Source organism: Sturnira hondurensis, unplaced genomic scaffold, assembly GCF_014824575.4.
Source record: "Sturnira hondurensis isolate 20B ecotype Veracruz unplaced genomic scaffold, ASM1482457v3 Scaffold0000880, whole genome shotgun sequence".
Taxonomy (NCBI): Eukaryota; Metazoa; Chordata; class Mammalia; order Chiroptera; family Phyllostomidae; genus Sturnira; species Sturnira hondurensis.
In genome coordinates, this window is record NW_028073511.1 from 9,359,832 (window position 1) to 9,378,627 (window position 18,796).

Consider the following 18,796-nt stretch of genomic DNA (forward strand, 5'->3'; position numbering starts at 1 on the left):
CCAAAAGGCATCCAGATGCTCCTTTGCTAGACATACAAGAATATATAGTTTAATAAAAAGGTGAGCTCACGCACTTGACCGAACCATGTCACGTCAACCCAGAAAATGTTAACACACTTGCAAAGGTGAGTCTTTACACCCTTATCTCTTGTGCTGAGAGAAGGAATATTTAACTACCACAGGGAGCTGCAAGATAGTAGTTACTTTCTTGGCTTTATTAAAAGGCTTTCAGTTATTTTAATATCATTGAGGCTGAATATCTTGGTAGTAGTAAAGAACAATTGCATGGATCTCATTAGAATGTATATCACACACAATACTTTCAAAGCATATCTGTCCTTCTAGGGATTAAAAAGAAAATGTAATTTAGTGAAGATAAAATGGACTTAAGCATGCGTTGTATTCTTTATCTAGCATTTTTACTGGCATAGTTCAATAATTATACCTCACTGTGGCTTCGAGATGGTTGTCTTTTAAATAAAGGCAGGACACAGATGGGAGGGGGAAGGAGAGATAACTGGAGAAGGATCAGAGGAGGAGGAGAAGAAGGAAACAAAGAGAAAGAGCAGGAGAAATTAGGAGGAGTAGGGGAGAAAAGGGATGGAGCCAGGAAGAGATAGGGAGGATGTTCATATAAGACAATGAGATATTATCTGCTTCATCTTCAGTAGAGATATAAGGGTGTCACTTTTATTAAAGGATTAAGACATTAACTTTATCCACAAATGCATGTGAATGCTACACTGTTGTTTTCACATTCTTTCACCAAGTATTCATTCTTCTACATTTCCTTGAGTTATATACCCTAAAATGTTTCATTTAACTTGCAAAACGTTCAAACTTCACTTCCTAGTTTCAATGAATCTGGAAATCTAGTTGGAGCAATACTACAGGTAGTAATGGTAAAAGCAATGTGTATTCATTATCAGAAGAGGCTCCTTTTAATGAAAACTTGAAAAACTTGAAACAATCTTGAAAAAACAAAACAAATAGAAATTATAAAAATGGATTTTGTAAATGGCAACACTATCTCCAAACTGCAAAACTTTTAGGGAATGTTTCCTAGAAGTGTTAACTATTTCCTCATAATCTAGACCTCTTCAAACTATAATTGTATGGATAATTCAAGAAAGAAATAAACCAACTTTAGCTTAGAGTGATGCTTTATGCATACTGAATGCTTTATGCATGCTTTATGCAACTGGATTGGTCAAATAATTTGGTCTTTGTTTTCAAATTAAAAAGAAAAAAAATCACAGAAAAAGATATACAAAGACAACAATTATAAAGAACCTCATAAGGGCCAGTTTGGAACTCAAATTTGAGAAAAGTGATATTGAGCTACCAGAGTCTTCATAATCTTTTCTTTGATAAGAAAACATATACCAAAGGGTAAGGTCCAGATAAGCTCCAGGCTCCAGTGTGTGTGAGCATTTTACCCTACTCTGGAACCCAGGAATCTGCTGTTATTTACCTGTAACTTTAAATAGACCATTATCATTCATTACATCTTAATGGATAAAACCACAGTCCTTCATGAAAAATGAACCGTCATGTCTTAAGTTGACTTAGATGCCACAAAGCAGGTTACTTAGAACTTAAGCCTGGAAATACAGGTGTCCTGATTCTTGGCCCTCCTTCCTCTTCCAACTGCCTAAGAGAAATTTGATTATAAGTTGGACCTAATTTTTCCCTTCCATTCCTATCTGCCCTTTATTCAGTTCCCTTAACACATGTTATTATTTTTGTTGATGAGTCAATACGTTTTCTAAAAGATAAAATAGTCTAATCAAGAAAGCAGACATAACGTATAATTTTATACCAAATAAGAGCCAATGTGATAATTTTGATGATTTCCTTTTAATGTTTATATGTGCATTTTTATTTTTACATGGCTTAGATCATGCCATATGTAAATAATTTTGCAGCTATCAGCAATTATCTTGATTCTTCAGAGATGTCTTCTGTTTTATAATGCTCTATGCTGCTACTTGTTTCTATAACAAAAGTATCAGCTCTTCCCGGACAGACTGTATCTTGCATTTATTTGCCCTTATCTTGCTTTGTACACTATAGACTAACAATTTTCCTTCCTAGGTTCTCAACACAGATATTGTTTTAATTTATTGAGTTTATGAGAATTATTAGAAGAAGTGGATCACTTTCAACTACCCCTGCCCTTCTAGAAAGCAAGCTTTTCTCCAGGAATCCCTCCGAACCTCAGAAGACATGTTTCCTCTGAGTGTGGGGAAAATTTATTTTCAGAATAGTGTGCATTCCATAAGAACTTAAAAGTCTTTTCTTTATGCTAATACGATCAACTAGGTAAGCCTTGGCTTAGACAAAACGATGAGGGAGTCTAAAAATGATCTCATACCTCCTCTCTAGTGTCCACTTTCATCCCCAGTTCACAACTAAAATGTTTTTTATACTGTTACAGAACAGACACACAGGGCCCGGACTCAGGAGGACGGTATACTAATACCATCTGGACCACCTACTGGGCTTGATTGTCTGCTGCCAATCCGAAAGACATCTCTCAATGCCAGAGATTTGTGAAAAGAAAAGCAAATGTTTATTTAATGCTATACAGATTTAAAGTAGTGACCTAATGTCTTCATTAAAAATATCAAAGTCCTTTAAGATAGCCACCTATGCACATAGTGCTCCCTTCTCCCCCTACCCTAATTCTGGGTACCGTAACTCAGGAAAGGAGCATAAGTCCGTGTTTCCAGGCTGTTGGCGCCATTATCTGTGTTGCCATCCAGGCAGGATCTCCAATTAATCCAAAGTCATGTGGCACCTTCTCATGGTCTACTGGCAAGAGTTCTTTGTACCCATTTTTCCAAGCAAAGTCTCTCCTGCTTCCCAGGCCGCATGGCCAAAGGGAGCACCCCCAAACCACATGGGCCTCTTCTACCATAACTGCAGGGGTCTGCACTCTGGCCAAAACTGCATGGTTCTTTCTTCCGCCAGAGCTGTGGGGGTCTGCACTCTGGCTAAGTCTGGTGGTTCTCCCTTTTTCCTCCAGAGCCAAGAGGGGGTCCTCACTCTGTCAAAAGCACATGGCCCTGCCCAGAGGCGGCCATGTCTGGGTTTAAATTTCCACGCCAATCTTCCTCTGTATCTCCATTTCTGACTCCTCCCACAATCAGTTACACCTGCCAGCATTCCTGTGTTATTCCAAGTTTACTGGGCTACCATCGCGAGTCTGGGCAGGTATGGCCCCATATCCTGGAGCCGATCTTCCCCAACCTCCCACACAGGTGCTTTAACTCAGGGGACCTGCCCCCTAGTTACATCTTAGGGGGAGACTTCCAACCCCCTGGCTCTAAGCCTGGCCACAGCTCTTTAACATATCCAAGTGACCCATCAAAGGCTATAGATATATTCAATGGCCATGCCTTGGATTAGCTGCAAGGCTGTGGCTGTACAAAACAGCTCTGCATGTTATTGCTCCATGTGTGTCTTGCCGCAACTCACACCGGTGGGGGAAGGAGTGAGGACATCTTATATGTCTCCCCAATATTTCCTAGACACCTTCAGTTCTGGACCCTATTTCAAATCCCTTTTTGGGCCCCCCTCTTGGCTGCACCCTGTATTAATACTGCTGCCAAACAGAGCTTTTTAATAAGCAAATCTTCACACTCATATTATCACCAGACAGGAGACCTGGCCCTGAGTGAGTCTGCCTAGAAACATCTGGTAGTGTGTGGGCTCTTGACTCCCTGGAAGAAAGATTGCACAATATGAATCCAGGTGACTATGAGGATGCATTTATTAAAGATTGGGACAGTAAAACAGTGAAGTGCTCAGCATAGAGCAAACAACAGGAGAGCCCAGGTTTGGCTGTCTTAGCTCACTGGGAAGTCAGACAAAAGGGGGTTTTGGAGACAGGTTCAGAAGGCTGGCCTGGGACAAGTTTCTACTGCCCATTTTTCTCCTGGTTGCAAGTGTCATGAGATCCCTTAGAGTTTAGGAGATGTGTGCCTGTGGAGGAAGAAGAGAGGGAAGACGAGGGAGTAAGGGATGGTATGGGCTGCTGCCCAAGAGGGAGAGCATGCACTCTGGGCCCTTTGTCTTGAGGGTTATTAATCTTTCTCTTTCAGGTGGGAATCTTAGAGAAGATCTTAGGGGAAGGTTTCAGCAGAACCTTCATCACTTTTCCAGGTGTGCTCTTTCAGGGTTGTGGTCTCTACTGATTGGTCAGTGCCAAGGCAGGGGGTGGTTAGTCATGGCAGGTGGTCCTGGTGTCACCCATCTGGTTTTGCTGGTTTTCTGCACCTGAATCTGAAATACAATAGAGGCTTATACCTTCTCTCTAGGGAGGTGACCTTCTGCACTGGGCTTTAAATTGCTGTGCCAGGTTATTCAGCTCTCTATCTCAGATTCCCTATTCCACTTGCCAAGGAATTTTCTTAGATTCTTACTACCCTGCCTCACTACCCATCTCTTCATCACCCATCCTGACCACCACTGTATATTTCAGTCATTCTCAGAGTCCCTGGAACACACCATGCTTACTCTAATTTCTAGGCCTTGGTGTGTGCCTTTCCTTCTGCCTAGAAGATCATTCCTCCTTATATCCACCAACCAAATTTCCTATCTGCACTGTGCTTGAATAATTGTCATTCACAATTCAGGTCTCAGCTAAGATATCATCTTCTTTGGAAAGTCTTCTTAGTCCCTGCTAGGCTAGGTGATTCTTTGTTAGTACTTCTTTAACGTATTGTGTTAACCAGTACTTTAGGGTGTGTGTGTGTGTATATATATATAATGCCTGTCTGCAGACTTATCTTTTGCCATCCCCTACTCCACCCAGAGTCATAGGCTCTTTGAAGATAAGAACTGTAGTTCTGCAGGTGCTCACCACTCTGTCCTCCTAATAGCAAGGTGACACGAAGACCCAGAGGATGCATTCACTGAATATTTCTTAAGTAAGTTAATACCTTTGCTCTTCTTGCCTGTTTCCACCTGTGTGTCATGTCCTAGGGCACTCCGGGAACTTGCCACACTATGCCCTATGTAGGTACCTGCAGTACCTGTACTTTTGATCTGCCCTAACTTTCTCATTACTGTGGGGATGTTTCGAGTTCTGTTGTGAGATTTGCCTCTGTAGGTTGTCAGTCTGATCTACTTTTCCACTCAGAGGTGCTAATGACCCTGCAGTTGTATGCCTTATATAGCATTATTGTAGTTTCTCAACCCAAAAGGAAGGCTGTACTAAGAAAGGAGACTTTATATACCTCTACTTAGGACCTTTCTACATTCCTCAAATGCTCCCACAGAGGTTATGTATATTCTTCCTTTGTATAAACAGCATCAGAGGTAAATGTTCTTGGATATGGAATACTTGCTTATGAACGGTCATTGCAATTCCTTTGTGAAAGACATGAAATAGTGATATTGTTTCCTTTGGCAATTTTGGGGGTAGGGTCACAAATATGAGTTTTAAGGACAGATTGTTCATTGTTATATGCTTCACATTTTAATGTAAATGTTAAGTTTACTTTCACATATTGTTTATAAATTTGTGTAAATATTTTTACACAGATATTTCTCCTAAGTAAACCAATACAGTGGAGATAATACTCATGAATAGAGAAATAAAGCAAACATGAACTTTACTAAGAAATAAATTAATTCCTCTGGGCTACTGAGAAGTGATTTATATGTAAGTAAAATGGGGCAAATTCTTGATCTTTTTCCATTTGATAAGCAGTCTCTCTGGAAACTACTCAAAGAAAGAGGAGAAAAAGCTATTGAGTCCAGATTCAAAGATGAGAAAAATCTTTTTGTTTCTATGGAAATGAACATGGGTCATCTTGTGTTTCTCCTTCCTTCTTAGTTCTTTTTTTTCCCCCTTAGGACACATTTTTTCAGTCTACTTGTTAGTGTCTAATGACTTTCCTACAGATGAATCATTAAATACAGAGTTAATGAAACCTTCAGAATAATGTAAGCCCAAACTTTTATTTTGGAGACGAGGGAGCTGGCACTCAGAGAAGTCGAGCAGTGTGTCCCCCATTGCCCTGGGGTAAAGGAGCAGAGCTGGCGCTTACAGCCAGGGGTCCTGTTGTAGACATTTCAGAGGATGTGGAGCAATCCCATATAGCTAAGTAAAAAAAAAGCCTCTTTCAAATATTTAATTTATGCCACATATCAATAAGAATAATATCCAACACTTTTTGAGCAGTATTCTAAATATTTTCTATGTATTAACACACTTAATCCTCATAATGCCTAATGATTCTTATTTTAACCAATAATAAAACTGAAGTCCAGATAGCTTAAGAGACTTCCATAGGTTGTCAGTGTTGATGCTTGGACTCTAAGTGAGACAGTTGAACTCTTGAGTGTGTACATAACTGCTATATATGTCCTTTTATTCAAGTACACCTATAAATTATTCAGACATATGGGCAGTGGTGTTAATTGAGGTGAGAAACAGGAATCAGGTGACCAGCTATGCCAATTAAGTGGCTGGATAACTGTTACAGAACAGGGCCAAGGAGGGTACGATATACTATTACCTAAAGTACCCCCCCACTAGGCTCCCATTGTCCGCCGTCAGAGGAAAGACATCTCTCAATGCCAGAGATTCATGAAAAGGAAAGGAAATGTTTATTTAAAGCAATACAGACTTAAAGTAGTGACCTAATGTCTTCATTAAAATATCAAAGTTCTTTAAGATACCCATGGATGCATACAGTCCTTCCTTCTCCCTCTGCCCTAAACTGGGGTACCGTATCTCAGAAAAAGTAGAGGTCTGTGATTCAGGCTCCTGGCACCATCAGCTGTGTCACCGCCAGGATCTTTAATTAATCCAAACCCATGTGGTACCTTCTCATGGCCCACCAACAAAAGTCCTTGCACCCCTTTTCTTCCAGACAAAGTCTTTCCTGCTTCCAAAGTCACATGGACAAAGGGAGCACCCCAAAGCCATGTGGTCCTCACTCTCACCAAAGCTGAGGGGATTCTCTCCTATCAAAGTTGCTGGGGTCCCTACTCTGGCCAAAGCCACATGGTTCTCCCCCAGTGGCTGCAGTCTGGGTTTAAATCCCCATACTAATCTTCCTCGGTACCCCCATTTCCGACTCCTCCTACAATCTGTTACACCTGCCAGCATTCTTGTATTCCAAGTTTACTGGGCTTCCACTGTGAGTCTTGGCAGGTGTGGTCTCATGTCATAGAACCAATCTTCTTCAAGCTCTCGTGCAGGCACTGTAACCAGGGCTGGCTGCCCCCAGTTACATCTTGGGTGGAAGTCACTTCCATTCCCCTGACTCAAAACATGGCCACAGCTATTTAACATATCTATGAAACCAGTTAAAGGTTATAGATATATTAAATGACCATGCCAGAGGTTAGCTGCAAAGCTGTTGCTATATAAAACAGCTCTGCATGTTCCTGCTCCANATGTCTTCATTAAAATATCAAAGTTCTTTAAGATACCCATGGATGCATACAGTCTTTCCTTCTCCCTCTGCCCTAAACTGGGGTACCTTATCTCAGAAAAAGTAGAGGTCTGTGATTCAGGCTCCTGGCACCATCAGCTGTGTCACTGCCAGGATCTTTAATTAATCCAAACCCATGTGGTACCTTCTCATGGCCCACCAACAAAAGGCCTTGCACCCACCCCTTTTCTTCCAGACAAAGTCTTTCCTGCTTCCTAAGTCACATGGACAAAGGGAGCACCCCAAAGCCACGTGGTCCTCACTCTCACCAAAGCTGAGGGGATTCTCTCCTATCAAAGTTGCTGGGGTCCCTACTCTGGCCAAAGCCACATGGTTCTCCCCCAGCGGCTGCAGTCTGGGTTTAAATCCCCATACTAATCTTCCTCGGTACCCCCATTTCCGACTCCTCCTACAATCTGTTACACCTGCCAGCATTCTTGTATTCCAAGTTTACTGGGCTTCCACTGTGAGTCTTGGCAGGTGTGGTCTCATGTCATAGAACCAATCTTCTTCAAGCTCTCGTGCAGGCACTGTAACCAGGGCTGGCTGCCCCCAGTTACATCTTGGGTGGAAGTCACTTCCATTCCCCTGACTCAAAACATGGCCACAGTTATTTAACATATCTATGAAACCAGTTAAAGGTTATAGATATATTAAATGACCATGCCAGAGGTTAGCTGCAAAGCTGTTGCTATATAAAACAGCTCTGCATGTTCCTGCTCCATGTGGCCCTTCCCCCAACTCACACATGTGAGGGGAAGGGGTGAGGACATCCTATAATCTTTCTAATATCTCCAAGACACCTTGAGTTCTGGACCCCATTCCAAATCCCTGTTTGCCACCCCCCCCCCGCCCCCTTGGCTGCACCCTGTAACATAACCTTACATTGCCTCCTCTCACTTGGCTTTGTGGGGGGAGGGAGGGGCAAATTCCCCCTTTTCCCTCTTGGTTCTTATGGCTGGCCACATAATTAAAATGACATAAGGCGTATTAACAGGAGAAAATAAAATTTAATACATACACATGGAGAATTCACAGAAGCATGAAGAATTCTATAGACAATAAGGCAAAATGAGGTACATTAAGTCTTCATTTAACCTAATAGATTCTTGGGAACTGAGACTTTAAATGAAATGACATATAATGAAACCAATTTTACTATAGGTTAATTGATATAAACAAGAATTAGGTCCCTACAGCATATTTCTTGTCACAAAAATATCACTAAACTTTTAAATTAAGACCCCAAACACTTCTAATATTAAACATTGAATTAAATGTGAGTAATGCATGCATCTAAAAACAATTAATAAAAAATAAGCGAGATAATGATTTTCCCACCCACTTATCCTGGTTCAGCGTCCTGGGTAGCTGGACACCATCTCGGCAGCAGATGCAAGACAGGACCAGCAGATGCAAGAGGGTGACCATCTGGACACCATCTCTGACAGAGCAAGACAGGACCCACCCTGAACTAGATGCCCTTCCATCACAGAGCCACTCACAAACACTCACACTTACACTGGGACAATTTAGGCATGTCAGTTCACCTCACGTGCCCATCTTCGGGATGTGAAAGGGAACCCAAGTACCTGGAGGAAACCCACACAGACATAGAGACAAAGTTCAAAGTTCGCGCAGAGAGTGGTCCATCCGGGAACTGACTTTTTTCATCGATGTTATGATAAAATGACATTATTTGAGGTCCTGCTGTGTATGTATAACATTCTGGACTAAGAAGAAGGAGGTAGGGGTCTGGGACTTCCTAGGGAAATAAGGCAATTTGCCGGGCAATAAAAAGGGTTAATGTTTAGTAAGCAAAAGTTTGCTGGGATGTCTTCAGAAAATGTGACATAAAAGGACTTTAATTCAAAGGCCCTTGCTAGGTTCCTTCAAGATTAAACTAGTTATCTATGGGGTTAGCTCCATTCTGGAGCGGGCCTTCCATCTTAAATCCTCTTAGGCAGTTAGAGGGAAGTTCACAGGTGCTTCCTGGGCCTCCTGAGCCATAAAATAATCACGATCCCAAAGAGGCATATTCGGGGTGGCTAACTCTGCCCCTCTTCACCCTCTGTGTTTTTATTGGGGACTTGACGCTACTCCAGTCTAGCTCTCTGGCAGGTAGTAACTGGAGGAGTGTCCCAGCATGATGCAAATAAAGTTCTTAAATCTGGAACCGCATCCACCACATGGGTTAAGAGTTCCCAACTGACTCCCAGTTAATTGATATGCTGGAGTGCTTTGTTAAATGTATTTGGTATTGTGACGATTTTATTTATTTATTTTAGAGACACGGGAAAGGAGAGAGGGAGAAAAATATCAACATGTGGTTGCCTCTCACATGCCCCCTACTGAGGACCTGGCCCACAACCCAGACATGTGCCCTGACGGGGAATCGAACCGGTGGCCCTTTGGTTTGCAGGCCGGGACTGAATCCACTGAGCCATATCAATGAGGGCTAAAGTTCTTATTTCATTTCAAAAACACAGAAACCTTATTTTTAACCTTCCTCTTTCAAAATAATAAAAAATGACTGCACTCTCTCAGTTTAGTCATATGCATAAGACATTTAATTTATTCTTTATTAGAACATTTTAATGCTTTAAAACCTTCATTTTAAAAATGACTTTTGATTTTGTTTTTAACTAAATATCTTTTGGGAACTTGCTGTCTCAATATTTGCTTGTTTCTACTAATCATGAAGCTCTAGAAAGAAAATTCAAGATTATTGATGATTTTGCTTAATCCTAGTTTGTGTGTGTACTTGGTACTGAGAATAAAACAGAGGAACAAGTTAGGAAAAACATATGAAGAAAAATCTTGTTTAAACAACAAGCAAACGAAAAACAAAACCATAACCCCCCTTTCAATTCCTTTAGAAATGTCATTATCTACCATACACAGGAAGATATTCTTTTCAACAATAAAAGACAACTAACTTAAAATATTCTAACATCCTTGCAGGGTTTACCTCATGAAAACTTAATGAAATTTGAATTACAACCACCTTGGACAGGGGCTTAAGGTCTGAATTTTTCTGCAGTCACTGAAAGCATCTTAATGGCAACCTAGCACACACATATTGAACAGATAAGGTACTCACTCCCCTATGATTTCAAAGCATCATCACATAATTTATTTTCTGCACAATTGTTGACAAGATTCATATCTCTTCCCTCATGTATCTCTTTAAGAATTTATTCCTTAATCATATCTTGAGAGTTTAATTTTCTTTCCCACTCTAGAGGTATAATTTGTGTGGGAGTAATTTTAAGAGCTACAAAGTAGTAACTATAAACTAAAAAAAACCTAAAGCAAAATTTATTTTTTTCTGGCAGTACTGCAGCTGGAGAGAAAATGTTGTGAGATGCTTCATGGCCATGAGATAGCATTGTGACCTATATAATTCCACTGATTCACCTTGGGACAATTTACCTACCAGAGACTGACTCAGCTGACATTATATACATGCTGCCTGAAGAACCAGGAACACTGCAGGGACTTTCTAACTAAGCTCTTTCCTTTAGATTCACCCGAATTCCTAAATCACAATCCACAGTGCAAGGAGAGTGAGCACTCCAAAATGAAAGACATGCTATTGTGCTTCTGCCTGAAACTCACCAGTGACTTCCTACCACATGACAATTAAGTTGAGCACAGTAAGGCTTCCATGGCCCTTATAAGAGAGGCACTGCTTTCTTCTCTCATCCCAAATCCCATCACTTCCTTCAGTTCCTCGAACATCTTGTGCTGTTCTTTGCCTCAACCATGGTGCATACGAGCCCCTTTTTGGCTACTCACTAAGTCCTCCTGTCCATTGGATAGCTTACTGCACATTATTGGTGTGCAGTAGAAATAGAGAGGAAACATATCTGGGGCAAATATTTCACTTGACTAAGCACATTGAAAAAAAAGGATAAAGTTTGTTTTCTCCTGTCTTGACCTCTAATTTCTTTTTTAAAATATATTTTATTGATTATGCCATTACTGTTGTTCTATTTCACCCTCCTTCATTCCCCTCTACCCTGCACACCCCTCCCCCACATCCCCCCTTTAGTTTATGACCATGTGTTTCAAGTTCTTTAGATTCTATATTTCCCCTACTATTCTTGCTCTCCCCCCTATCTATTTTCTACCTACTGTCTATGTTACTTATTTTCTGTATCTCCTCCCCCCTTCTCCTCCTCTCACTCCCCTGTTACTAACCCTCCATGTGATCTCCATTTCTATGGCTCTGCTCCTGATCTAGCTGTCTTCTTAGTTTGCTTTTGTTTTAGGTGTGGTTGTTAATAACTGTGAGTTTGCTGGCCTTTCACTGTTCATATTTTTCATCTTCTTTTTCTTAGATAAGTCCCTTTAACATTTCGTATAATAAGGGCTTGGTGATGATAAACTCCTTGAATTTGATCTTATCTGAGAAGCACTTTAACTGTCCTTCCATTCTAAATGAAAGCTTTGCTGGATAGAGCAATCTTGGTTGTAGGTCTTTGGATTTCATGACTTGGAATACTTCTTTCCAGCCCCTTCTTGCCTGTAAGGTCTCTTTTGAGAAATCTGCTGACAATCTGATGGGTACTCCTTTGTAGGTGACTGTCCTCTTATCTCTTGCTGCTTCTAGGATTCTCTCCTTCATTTTAATCTTGGCTAATGTAATTATGATGTGCCTTGGTGTGTTCCTTCTTGGGTCCAACTTCTTTGGGACTCTCCGAGCTTCCTGGATTTCCTGGAAGTCTATTTCCTTTGCCAGGCTGGGGAAGTTCTCCTTTATTATTTGTTCAAGTAAGTGTTCCACTCGTGGCTGTTCCTCTTCCCCTCCTGGTACCCCTATAATTCGGATGTTGGAGCATTTAAAGATGTCCTGGAGGTTCCTAAGCCTCCCCTCATTTTTTTGAATTCATGTTTCTTCATATTTTTCTGTTTGGTCATATTTTTCTTCCTTCTGGTTTACTCCCTTGATTTGAGTCCCAGTTTCCTTTCCATCACTATTGGTTTCCTGTGCATTTCCCTTCATTTCAATCAGTTTAGCCTTCATATGTTCCTCTAATTTGTGGCTAAAATCAATCAGTTCTGTGAGCATCCTGATCACCAGTGTCTTGAATTGTGCATCTGAGAGGGTCGCTATTTCTTTTTCGCTTAGAGTTATCGGCTCTGGGGCTTTGAGTTCTTCTTGAGCCATATTTTGGACTGTTTCTGCCTGTTACGTATGAGGAGCAGAGCCCTAGGTGTTCACCAGGGGCAACTCAGTCACTGAGTTATGATGGTGTATGTGGGGGCAGAGTCAAAGGAAATCAATGGCGGTCCCCTCTGCTGCTTCCTGCTGCTGGGGCCTGTGCAGTCCGTCTCACTGCTCACTCCTTTGCTGGTTTATCTGTGCTCGAATGTGTGACTGAGGTCAACCTGCCACCTTGTGCCCTCACTGGGTCCTCCCATTGCTACCCCACACCTGGGATATGCCCATGGCTGCCTGCAATCCTGGGTAGGGGGATCTTTCGTACTAGACCCTGCTCGTTGCTGGCTCCGCCCCTCTTACCGGTCCGGTTGAATGGTTCGTTGTTGTCGGACTTCCGTTTAGTTCAATTTTCTGTGTTTTGGCTGCGTTTTTGTTACTAAAATTTTGTCTTTAAACTTGGTTGGAGGGGGGAAGGCACAGTGTTTCCACCTATGCCTCCATCTTGGCAGAAGTCTTGACCTCTAATTTCTCATACACCTCTTTACATCTGAGGTCCTGCTTTGAGCTGTCCTCAGATACTTTGAGCTGTCTCTTACTTTTGTTCTTGGCAATGTAGCCTCTAACAAATAATGTATGATGAGTTACCACACCTCAGAGTGAACTCACTGAGTTCAATATTATAAAGTATTTATTATATACTAGGCTTTGTTCTAGGCATAGGGAGATTATCAGTGATCAATATAACAAAGGTGCCACTTTCGATGAGCACACATTCCAATGGAGGAGACAAAAAAGGAATAATTAAGTGATTACAGAAATCACTTCAATAGAGGACCCAGGGGCACAGGCAATGGGGTCGGGGAACAGGGCAGGAGAGATCACATGGAAAAAATTGGGGACAACTGAAACTAAATAATAATAATAAACAAACAAATAAATAAAGGGCACTTCTTATTTATGGAGTCAGTATTCAAAGCTTTGTGTGTTATTAGTCCACCCTAAAGACCCAGTGTAAAAGAATGAATCTTAATTCAAAGAGATATATCACTTCAGATAGAAATGGTTAGTAGGAAGGAGATAAAACAGGCCATGTGACAGAGGGACCGCTGGGAAGGAGGTGTCTAGTTTAGAGCGTGTGAGTCAGACAGTCTCTTTGAAGCTGAGATCTCCATGAGGAAGTAACCCTAGCCTAAGAATAGAGAAAAGCATTCCAGGCAGAGGCGGGTGGCTGGTGCAAAGACCAGGAGGTGAAAATTAACTTCAAGGAGTAGGGAGAGAGGCCAGAAAAGCTGGAGAGAGCTCAGGAGGGGAAAAGCAGTAGAAGAGGTAGTCTGAGGGCTCAGCCAGCAGTGGGCCATGCAGGGCCATGTGGGCCTGGTGAGGACTTCTACTTTTGTTCTTCGTGCAAGTGGAAACCAGTAGAAGAAGGTTTTAAGTGCAGTAGTGATATGATCTCATTTAGAGCTGTGCAGATATGTTCTGGTGGCGATGTGGAGAACACACTGAGGAAAAGTAGAGGTGGACCATGGGGATATGAGCTAGGGACTTCAATCCATCTCCTCTTAATTATGACAGTTCAGTTCAGTGAATCACTGAAATGGGAGAACATTGAAAGTAATAAGTTACATTCCTATCATATTTTTATTTTAAGATTTATCTTCACTGAGGCATCAAAATGATTTCTGCACTTAAAGGAATTTCAGAATTTGTGTAGGAGATTTTATGGAAGGGAGGAACATGAATCAACACGTGTTAAATGGTTGGCACTTGGTTTAATTGAGAGGAAAATATTGGGGTAAGGGAATCTACACATAAAATAGTTTTAGTAATGAAGAGCAGTTAATGGGGAATGAGAGTCATTGTGGCTTCCCTGTCATCACACCCATATGATTCTAGAAAGTACTGGAATTAAGGTTGTCTAAACTGAGTTGGATCCTTGTGTTCATCCCTTCAACTGGCAGATTTGCTTTCTCTGAGTCTCTAGGTTTGCTCATTTAATTGAACAGAATAGTTCTACCCAGTGAGTGGAGATGTTAAAATAATCAATTTATGACTCTATTAGTTATAATGACATCATTCTGACATGTAGATGTATTCAAAGTAGCTTTTTAGATGGCATTTTCATAGAATAATAGAGCTAATTTTCTTTTATTTCATGTAAATGTTTATTTATATACTCATATCTGCTCATATTTTTTGGATAAGAAAACTGAGTCCTAGAAGGGGAAATGAACCAGACAGGGTTTCTTATCCAATTAGCATGAGATGCACATATCAGCCCAGGTCACATGACTCCTGATAATATATATTCTCTCCATTAATTTCACCTAAGTTTTTATAAGTCCAGAGGATAATTACAATATATGGTATACTCTTTCTTTGTTTTTCCCACATAGAAGCACCTATGAATTTACTAGTTTGGGAAGCTGAAGAACTCTTGTACCACCCCTTACAAAATAGTAGAATTCACCCTGGTTGGTGTAGCTCAGTGGATTGAGCACAGGTTGTGAACCAAAGGGTCCCCAGTTCGATTTCCACTCAGAGCACATGCCTGGGATGCAGACCAAGTTCCCAAATGAGGGTGCGTGAGATGCAACCACATATTAATGTTTCTCTTCCTCTCTTTCTCCTTCCCTTCCTTCTCTCTAAAAATAAATAAATAAAATCTTTTAAAAAATAGTAGAATTCCCCCTTACAGATAATGTACAAAGGTGTGTTTCTCAAGACTGTACTGAGTAGGGTGATTGGACCAATGGCTTCTCTCCCACGAGGGCCATTCAATAAAGCTCTCAATTCAAGGACATACAAAGACTTTGCTTATTTTGTTCTGGTTCATGAAGTAAAGCAAATTAAGAGAGAGAAACTCAGTCTATTTGTCACACTTATTTGAATATAATGGAATGAAGGCATATCTTTATATAGCAATTTTGGTAAGAAATTAAAATTAGACAACCTCAAAAGGGCGATAAGCAGTTTGCCAAATCCATTGAAGATCAGTTATTTAATAATCTATATTCTCTTTCTTTAAAATTTTTAATTTTGTCTAGACACATTATCAGCACCTCTTTGATCCACTGTAATATCCAAATGAGGCTTGAGGGATGCATACATCTTTGTTCCACTGCTAAAGACCCCTAAGAAATCTTTTTGATTATGGAAATTAGTAAAGACACAGAACTGCATATTCTTAAGTGAATGACCATTGATTTTTAAATACTCATTTTTTCAAATAATCAAAAGCACAAGTTAACAGGTAAGATTGCAAAGAAGTAGAAACAAAGGTGTAAGTTAAAATTACACCAAGATTAAAACAAAAATAAACAAGCTTAACTGAAGAACAATGTGTCCTGGACCGAAAGACTGGAAACCATATTTCACAGTCTCTCTGTGCCAGTCTGGATTCTCAATCTTTCCTTAAAGTTCTTGTACTTTTTTAAAAAAGATTTTATTTATTTATTTTTAGGGAGAGAAGAAGGGAGTGAGAAAGAGGGAGAGAAATATCAATGTGTGGTTGCCTCTCCTAGGCGCCCTCCTGGGGACCTGGCCTGCAACCTGGCCTGGGGATGTGCCCTGACTGGGAATGGAACCTGTGACCTTTGGGTCACAGGCTGGCATTCAGTCCACTGAGCCACAGAAGCTGGGGCAGCTCTTCTACCTTTTTACTTACTCATCAGAGAACCCACAGGGTTTCGTGAAGAGAGAGCCTTTTGAACCTACAACTGGAATTTTAGTTTGATTTTTATAAGGAAAAAAGATGACTTGGAAGGGGAAGATAAACCAAGCAAAAGAAAAGTAAACTCAAATCAAATTCTTATTTAGAAATACATTGTTCATTTCCAGTTGGCCAGGTTGAATTAAATAAAAAGGCTGTGTTGAACATATAGGGAAAATATGGATATGTGGAGTGACTATGAAATTTTTTTCTCTCAATTCTTCATGATCCTACTTAACAACATTTATATTATCTGTAAATGTCTCAAACTTTTGTGTTTGCCACACACTCTCAAGTATTAGTGTTGCTTTGATGCATGTTAAAATACAAATACAAACAACAACCTCAGACATAGGCATGTGGACTAAACAAGTCCACAGTAATTGTTATATATCTCTACTTGAGCATATAAAATCCCACAGTTCTGTGAAAACAACCATGGTTATCTCACTGTTGGTGTGTTGCCCTTCCATACTACCCTTCTAGAAAGAATTGTTTTCTGCTCTGATTCTACTCTTTTATATCCTCATAGGATAAATAAATGGCTTGCCTGACCTAACAAATACATGGTCCATTTATGGCATGTATACCTTCATGCCTGTGTCCCACTCATTACCTGCAGCACATTTTCAATGCTATACTCCATCTTGAATCCTCTGTTGGGTTCAATATGCCATCTGGAATAAGTGACAGTGTGGGAAAAAGGATTTGGTGATGGCTATCAGGGATTTTGTTCCAAGTGTTAAGGCTCACCGGTTGGGAATTACTGCTCTGAACCTGTTTAGGCAAATCAATGTCCGTATCAGGAGTGCCTTCAACAGGAGGGATTATTTCTCTTATAAATATCTTACTCTTATAGTCTTGTCTACTCTACCTTATGTGGAACTCTAAGTTGAGATGACTTTTGACAATCCCAACTGAAATCTTATCAGTCTTATTTAGGGGGTTTGTCCACTGTCTTCTGTGGGTAAAAGATCAGCCTGACTGAGGCAGGTGTTTGGAGGAAAATTATAATGAGTGAATAGGTGCTCACATCACATTTCAAAAGCATTTCAACACTATACAACTAGTTACAAAAACCAATATTTTCTTCTACTTGTTCTGCAACATACAGTCATATCCCCAAAATATAAAGGATGAGTATGGATGTTTGTAATGTTTGCGTGTGTTTGTGTGTGTATTGGTGTATGTGTGTATGTGTTAACCCTGGAAAATTTAGCATACATTTATTAAAGGAGTAACTAGTTTACCTTTTGAAGTGTGAACTCATGCCATGCTTCACTTTTGGCTGAAACTCAATCATAAAACTTGATCCTGCATTGAGGAGTTATAGATTGTTACAGAAGGAAATGGTGGGAATGAGGGTATGGATGAGATCAAAATAATATTTATGTACATTTCCTATGCATGTGGCAAGACTTGCACAGCTTCATAATACTCTTTGCATCTTTTCTAATCCTGATCATCTTGCATGGTATCCCATGGGGCTCCAGAAGGTTGAATATAAAGCCCTAACATGTCACTCCACACACATCAGTTTCACAATTGCTAAAGCTTATCTCTGCCTTTCTTGTGCTCTTTCACTTAAAGTGAGAATCTGTTTTCTGGAATGTACATCTCTCTGGTAACTGAAGTCTCCCTTTCTTCTGTTTTCAAGGATGGGAGGAACGGTTTTATTGGACATCAACTGGGCGGGGTAGTGGAAGTGCCAAACAGCAAGGACCAACGGGTGAAGTCAGCCAGAGCCATTCAAATCACCTACTACCTCCAGACCTATGGCTCTGCCACCCAGGACCTCATAGGGGAGAAGTGGGAGAATGAGTTCTGTAAACTTATGAGGAAGCTCCAGGAGGAGCACCAGGACCTCCAGCTCTACTCTTTAGCATCCTTTAGCCTCTGGAGAGACTTCCATAAGACCAGCATCCTGGCCAGGAGCAAGGTCCTGGTGAGCCTCGTGCTGATCTTGACCACAGCCACCCTCTCCAGCTCCATGAAGGACTGTTTGCGCAGCAAGCCCTTCCTGGGCCTCCTGGGGGTGCTCACAGTGTGCATCTCCCTTGTCACGGCGGCAGGGATCTTCTTCATCACTGATGGGAAGTACAACTCCACGCTGCTGGGAATCCCGTTCTTCGCCATGGGTAACTATCCATCCTTGTGGTAATCGGATTCTTACCGGTTTGGGGCAAGGTAGTACATTTCTTGAATTCTCAGGTGGAAATCTGTTTTAACTGTGTGTTAGTGTGTCTGTGTGACTCTGTGAAAAGTTTCTTGGGGATGGTACCTTTTCACCTTAGTGTGCCTTTCAGGAAATTATGGGCCAACCAAGAAATTTTTCAATTTAGGTTGGGGAATTGAATGCTGTCAAATTATTTTTAAATTACACAATATTGTAATTCTCTATTTCACTTCATCAAAAATTATAGCTCAGGGACTATGGAGTACAGATTTAAGGAGGTG

General features: G+C 40.9%; 1 protein-coding gene across 1 annotated transcript in view; it reads left to right on the forward strand.

Annotated features, from left to right (window-relative positions):
- LOC118993994 (patched domain-containing protein 4-like) overlaps positions 1–18,500 on the forward strand; it is a 56,270-nt gene extending 37,770 nt beyond the window's left edge. The window contains exon 3 of the mRNA XM_037056501.1: positions 17,997–18,500. Coding sequence (XP_036912396.1) covers positions 17,997–18,500 — 504 coding nt within the window. The remainder of the gene's footprint in view (positions 1–17,996) is intronic.
- The last annotated feature ends 296 nt before the right edge of the window (positions 18,501–18,796 follow it).